General features: G+C 39.9%; 1 protein-coding gene across 7 annotated transcripts in view; it reads left to right on the top strand.

The window, feature by feature from the left end:
• The window catches only part of MYB (MYB proto-oncogene, transcription factor), a 33,992-nt gene that overhangs the window by 6,458 nt on the left and 20,173 nt on the right, over window positions 1–7,361 (top strand). For all 7 annotated transcript variants that reach the window (XR_002099444.1, XM_019527407.1, XM_019527406.1 and 4 more), the window contains exons 2-5: window positions 3,100–3,217; window positions 4,697–4,768; window positions 5,636–5,728; window positions 6,155–6,375. Coding sequence is in view for 6 of the 7 variants with exons in the window: in XM_019527407.1 (XP_019382952.1) it covers window positions 3,100–3,217; window positions 4,697–4,768; window positions 5,636–5,728; window positions 6,155–6,375 (504 nt within the window). In the remaining variant the exon portion in view is untranslated. The remainder of the gene's footprint in view (window positions 1–3,099; window positions 3,218–4,696; window positions 4,769–5,635; window positions 5,729–6,154; window positions 6,376–7,361) is intronic.

Genomic DNA, 7,361 nt, shown 5'->3' with positions numbered 1-7,361 from the left:
GCGCTGCGGGGCTGTTCGCTAATGACCTCCGCGCGCCGGGCCGACACGTGGCTGGGGGATCCCCCTCTTTGACCAGCAAACCCCGCCCCACCCCGGCCTGGCCTGCACTCAGGACACGCATGCACATCTCCCCCCACACACATACACACACCCACACACTACCCTGGATCTACACACACACAGCCCTACATACGCTCACACACTGCCCCAGCCCTAAACACACGCACACGCTGAACATAGCCCCCCGCCCAGCCATACACACAGGCATTGTAACACACATACACACACTCTACTCTCAGCCCTACACATACCCACACGCTGCACATACATACCCACACCCAGCCCTAAACACACAAGCACTGCACATATGCACATCCCAGCCCTACATACAGACACTGTACATATACACGCACACTCTCCTTAGCCCTACATACACCCACACACTATACCTATACACATACACACACAACCCTACCTCTATACACACACATACTGTACATACACATGGTCCCCCGCTGGCTCTACACACACTGCATATACACACACACATTCCCCCAGGCCTAAACAAACACCCCGAGCCCCACATACACACACACACACTTCCCGCAGCTATAAAGAGACACACCCTCCCATCTTTGGGAAGAGCAGGGAGGCTTGCACAGCAGAGTGCAGGGGTGGGGATGGAAGAAGGAGCTGGTGCCAGTGCCCAGCATGGGATCCCGGTGCTCCCCTCATGGGGACTTGCTGGTGCCTCTCCCTGCTGGCAGCACAGCACCCTGGGCAGGGGTGCAGCAAGGTGCCAGCAGCCAGGTGTGTCCTAGCGAGCAGGCTCTGCACTGCTCCTGGCGTCCAGTTTCTTCAATCACAGTATCAGCAGCAGCGAGTCATTTCCTCTCCAACCTTTCCCTCCCCCTCCCCCCCTACTTTTTTTTTTTGGTCTTATTGCACAATTCGGTTTCCTTGACAAAAGTGCAGCCTGGCTGTGGAGCATGTAAACGGCACTCGCCAGGCAGTCAGGTGAAGCTTTCTTCATTCTTGCAGCAGCCTGGCTCCTGGGGCAAGGTATTATCTGCTGGGAATCATTTTAAATGCTTCAGTAAGGCTAGAACCTAGACTAGCCATGGATCAGCTTCAATTCCCAGGCCCTGCTGCTTCTTCTGCCACAGATTTCACCTCATAAGCAGTGAAATCTTTATTCTTAGGCCCCAGTAAGGCCCTGTATAGGGAGTGAGGGACTTTGTGGGGCAAGCAGGGCATTCAACTCATTTCACCTGTATGTCATTGCTCTTCTGCCTCAGTTTCTGCCCTGCTGGGTGTACTGTCAGTAAGTGTAATTATCAGTGAAACCAGTTTTCAAAATTATACTTGGAAACTGAGCCGCAAAACTTCCTTTGACAGCAGACAAGTTAAACAGCTGGCCCTGTGTGTCACTTTTAGAAGAAAATCCAACTTTCTTTTAAGTAAAAACAAAGCCAAGGAGCTGATACTGCTGTTCTGTTTGGAACGGTTGGACTGCAGCCAGAGGTCCCAGTGAAGCCTGTGAGATTGACTGGTCCTGTGAATAAGGACCATTCTCTGGGGCTGCAGGATCAGACCTTTGTTCACTGTTTATGTCCAAGTGTTCCACAACTCTCAAAATACAGTGAGCTACAGAGTCAGACTTTGCCATCATACCTAGAGGCTCAGTAGTGAATTAAGCCTGGGGTTAGTGGACTTGTTTGGTCAGTCACCCTCTTAGGGCTTGCTCTCAGACAGGCCCTACATACTGCTGTGGAATCTGATACACCTCTTACAGCAGATTTTCCTTGATATGCAACATATGCCAAAAGGCAGGGCTGAGGGCTGAATGTCATTTTAACCTAATGTACTTTCATGCCTTGAGCTCTGGTTGTGTTTGCATCTTGGCTGCAAACTCGTATACTGAACTTCAGCTTAATGCAAGAAAAAAGGACACTTGAAAATTGAGGTTAACAGTAGAAAGGGTACCTGATCCTTGTATGTTGATCAAAAAAAATATTTTTAAACAATTTGCTCATATATCACCATCATTAGTCACAGACCACTGCATTGTCTTTTTTCTAACCCTGCACATGCTGTCTCTTTGTCAAAGTTTCAAAAGTGATGTTTATATCTTAACGTTGGAAATAAAATATTACCCAACAGAAAGATGACTCCTGTTGCAAAATACTCAGTTTTAAATTTAGTTAGCTGGATAGAGTACTGTTTGTGAAAACAGCGGTAGATTCCTTGTCACCCTTAGATAGCCTCTGGGGAAATCCCTTAGTCATGAATTAGGTGAGTATTGGAGTATTTCAGAAGTAGTATGAGGTATTTATAATACTATGAGGTATTTATAAATGCAGTAAGGTTTAGCAAAATAGTAAAAGGGCAATTGCTTCTCCTGTTGGTTATTATGGAGATGTTATACTTGTCTTCGGCTTTGTCTGTATGTGAACATGAAATGTAAGCATATTTTATGTTATAGTTTATTACAAAATGTATTATAAAATTTAGAATTTGTTTTGAAAACTTATGTCCTTTGATATGTTTGGTCTTCTAACACCGAAATTATTACTAACTATAATTTTGAGTAGTTTTGCTATTTTTATGGGCTTTTAATTAAATATACATGGTATTATTTGGAACATACCCAATTACTATATCAAATGTGTGAAAGCATTAAGCATTATTCAAAATGTATGGCACAAGTTAAAAGGTTTTGAGCATGCACTTGTGTAAAGGACTCAGCCTCTTGTTCTCTTTATTGTCCCAAACATTGTATTTTAATTTGAAACTTTCATTGGTTGAACGGCTGCCAAGTGTGTAATTTGCCACTGATCTAACAGTGCGAGCAGGTCTAAACATGTACAGTAATAAGAAGGTTGCCAGCCTTTTGCTTGTATCTTTGGATACCGAAAACAGCAGAACCAGTTCAGAATAGAAGAACAACAGAATGCAGAACACAATCTTGTTGTGCAAGTTTTCAAACTTTTATCTCTTTAACCTTTGTAAAGATTATTGTGTTTTTCATATTTTTTGTAATTAAGTAGTTCAAGCCCTCATGTTACACTCTGTGTCTCCTCCTGTTTTTTTCTCTAGCATATATAGTAGTGATGATGATGAAGAAGATGTTGAAATGTTTGATCATGACTATGATGGCTTGCTTCCCAAGACTGGAAAACGTCATTTAGGAAAAACCAGATGGACACGGGAGGAGGTAAATATAGATTCACTTATTACTTTTTCATTAAAAAGAGAGGGAATGGGCCAAATTTATCTCTCAGATGCATACTTCTTCATTACACACTGACTTTAGTGGCACTCCATCTATGTATCGGAGCAGAATTTGATACACCAGCTGTATATAATATTTGATGCAACTTTAAGGTTCTCTCTGTTTTTCTTTTTGTAATAAAATGTCTAAATGGATGTCTTTGACTCCAACAAAACCTGCAGTACAGGTGTTCAAACTCCTGCATGAGGCAGGTGGGCAAAAGAGTTTTGAAGTTACCTGTGGCAATGTTTGATTGTTACTGCTGGCACGTTTTGTTTGCAAATGGTTGCTAAGAGAGAAATGACGTCCATTCAGTGTCTTACAGCAGCAGAGAACTATGTGGAACAGACTTCTGCAGCCCTCTTACTCCAAACAAATGGGCCATCTTAAGTTGGTGCTTTAATAACATGGTTGTGATTCTAAGTTGTAATCATTAAAAGCTGGAAGAAGCAAATCTATTAAGCACAAAAGTCAGACATTAAAGATTTCAAAGACAAAGGATAAGTATGTTTTGATAACATTTAGTTGTGGTGCTTTTGGTCTTATCATTTGATAAATTACAGTGAAAAAGTTCACTGACAGGTGGATGTTTCACAGTCACTTACACTGCTTCAGCCTTGTGTGAAATATACTGTTATATGAATTATATTTTGACTTTCTTAGTACCCACAATTCATACTGTTACATAAACAACATCAGGTCACTTCATGAAGGCTTTTCAAAAGCTTATATTGCTGTTACAATACTTCATCCTTCTCCATGTGTGCAGTGGGCTGCTGCTTCTCATTGCAGTCCCTGGTACTGGACTTACAAATAAAGATACAGGAACGAATTCCATGCTGGTGTAATAGGGCAAAACTCCACTGAAGTAAATGGGGCTTTGTCCACCTAACATTAAGACCAAATAAAAAGCCTTGCTTTCCTATTCATTGTAAGTGCTTATGCTGTGAATATATTATTAGAGCTGCCTTGCCCTGAAATATTTAAAAATTAGGAGAATTTTCTAGGATGCCTAATGGAGTTAGACACCCAACTCCACGGAATTCCAATATGATTTGAGTGCTTGGCACCTTCTTAGGCTTCCTTGAGAATTCCAGCACAAAAATAACAATTAAATTGCTTTGGCTGGAAAGATGCAAATTATTATCATTTGAATAGTTCAGAACTGCAAAGCAAACGTGTTCTATCTCTATTTAGGAACCTATCAGTAATAAAGAAAAAAGTCTTCTGATTCCGGAGAGATATTTGTCAAGACAAAAATCATAATCTGGCCAAAGACATTCCCCTTGATATCAGTAATTTATCACTATTGAAAGAAGTGGATCAATAGAAATCCAGCTACGTTCAGCATTTTTAACTGTACATACTACATTTATAGTACTAAGTGACTGAAGCAGTAATGCTGTTTTCTTTATGATCTAGGATGAGAAATTAAAGAAACTCGTGGAGCAGAATGGTACAGAAGACTGGAAAGTTATTGCCAATTTCCTTCCTGTAGGTGGACATTGGTTTGTTTACAGTTGTAGTGACAACTTCTTATCACACACTTTCTAGTAAGGGAAAGGGAAATTCAAAGCTACATTTTCCTGAAAAGTACAAAAACCTCCACAAATGGAGACTTAAGAAATTCAGTTTTAATACTATGGAGGGCTTTACTGACAATCTTATCGTCTCTGTCTTTTTTTTCCTTTCCACTTCACATCTAAAGTGAGATTGGGGGAATGTAAGCAGACATTTTTGGAATTTGTTGCAGAGCATATGATGGGTACAACAATGAATCAAAAAAGTTCCATCATAGAGGAATTAGCACACTTAGCTTTAATCAATAATGGGTGAGCCTACATGTGTGCTTTAATGTGCACTAGCCTATTTTACTGTGCATTAGAATGTCATAGCAAAAACTTGCTAATACGCTCATGTGCAGTAAAATTAGGCTACCAGGCATTAAGCATCACTAAAAAAGCATGTGCTGTCACTACTGAGCATTTGAGTAGCTTAATGTGCAGTTAGTTATAATAACTCACAGAGGTACTTAATTTAATGCGCAGTAGCAAAAGTGCATGAAGAATGTATAGGCGCACCCAGTAAATGGTGTTTATAAAATTAATTTCTTTGCTGTTGTTCAGACATTATAGCTAAGGGTTACTTTTTTGAATGACAACTGTTAGATAGTAAAGTTTGTATAATTACAATGAAACTAGGAAATTATGCAGTAGTTCAGTGAGCAAAATATTTCAGTCTTAGCATCTAAGCAGTCTTGGCATTTAAGGAACAGAGTGGGGGTAAATTTACTTAAGGACATCACACTGAGTTCATCTTATTTAATCAATGATTTAATTTGTGTATTTTACATATGATCAGAATCGGACAGATGTGCAGTGCCAGCACCGATGGCAGAAGGTACTAAATCCGGAACTTATTAAAGGGCCATGGACTAAAGAAGAGGATCAGCGGGTAATTACCTTTTCTTTCAGTCCACGTAATATATAACAATGGGACCAATACTGCTGTTTTAGATGGGACGCAACTCTCACGATTTTTGTGGCAACTGTGCATGAGCAAGGACTGCAAAACTGGTCCCAGTAATAGTAGTACTTAGCAATAATTTATTGTTTCCTGATACAGTTTAAAATTTCCCTACCTTAAGTAGTTAATTGTTTAAATGCTGCAAATTTAAATGGAATCTAGAAATGCCCCTGTTAGTATCAAAGCTTTTTCCTTTTGGAGCAAATATGTAACCAAAATATAAAACAGTGCCGACACAGGAGGTTTAGCACAACGATTTTGAGAAACTTCACTGAAAACATTGCAGCATCACAGAATGATTGCACTGATTCATTATGTAATACTAAACATGCATAATTTTTTGCTTCTTTGAAGGTAATAGAGCTTGTACAGAAATATGGGCCAAAGCGCTGGTCTGTAATTGCCAAGCACTTGAAAGGAAGGATTGGAAAACAGTGCAGGGAGAGATGGCACAACCATTTGAATCCAGAAGTAAAGAAAACTTCATGGACAGAAGAGGAAGATAGAATTATTTACCAAGCACACAAGCGGCTGGGAAACAGATGGGCAGAAATTGCAAAGTTGCTGCCTGGACGGTAATTTCATGTAGTAGCCCTTAAGTAGGGAAGAAAAGGCTGGAGGTCTGGGGAGTGTGTTTGCCATGTCTTTTTAACAGATTGACAGAGCTACACATTACAAACCAAAATTCTCAGAACCAAATCCTGGAGCCACTGACATCAATATATATTTTTGCCATTGGCCCAAATGAGACCAGGATGTAGGTCTGAGTAGAAAAATAAATATTGTTTTTAAGTATTTACTACTGGATAAGGAAATAATAATCACATTAAATCATCCAGGGTTTCCCAAATATAGGTTTAGTCTGGTTTGTGTTTAAGTAATTGGCAAAACTGCCATTCTTTTAACAGCCCAGGTGTAGGTTCTCCAAGTGAAGTTAAATTTACATTCAGTTAGGGGATGTAGTCGGCTTAAAATCAAATTGTTTTTTTTTTAAATTGACTTAAAAGATACTTAAGTCTTTGCCCCTAAGTCCTCCACAAAATTTTGCTATGTGAATGATCCATGTATGGAGTTGAAAGAACTGACTAATGGTAGTTCCAGTCCAAGTAACACTTATGCACATATGCCTCACAATGCAGATGAGCAGCCCCACTGCTTTCATTGGGGCTTATTTGTAAGTGCTGAGGACTGGTGCTGTATGTGCTGCGGACCCTACTGTGCAAGGACAACAGTGTAAGTTACCAAACAAAGGGCTCCCAAATGCACAAAGTAAAAACAACATGTTTTTTCTTCAGTATTTTTTGCTATATTAATCATACGTTGTAATTGTAACAATAGTTGGTAAAATCTCTTCAGGCTTTTAGTGTAATGTTATTGTGCCCTGTTAAGTAGCAACCCTCTTTTGCATGGAGAGAACAACAGTTAGGTTTGTTATTTGGCAAGTTTTACAGTCTTGCAGGAAGGTTGCCTATACTACAGACAATATAAGTAATGATGAATTTAATGATGAAAAGAAAGTTTTTGGTTAGTTGTATTTGAACATACCACACAACCCAAGTTT

This window comes from Gavialis gangeticus, unplaced genomic scaffold, assembly GCF_001723915.1.
Source record: "Gavialis gangeticus isolate Ggan-Ray unplaced genomic scaffold, GavGan_comp1, whole genome shotgun sequence".
Classification (NCBI taxonomy): domain Eukaryota; kingdom Metazoa; phylum Chordata; order Crocodylia; family Gavialidae; genus Gavialis; species Gavialis gangeticus.
This window is presented reverse-complemented; position numbering and strand designations above follow the sequence as displayed.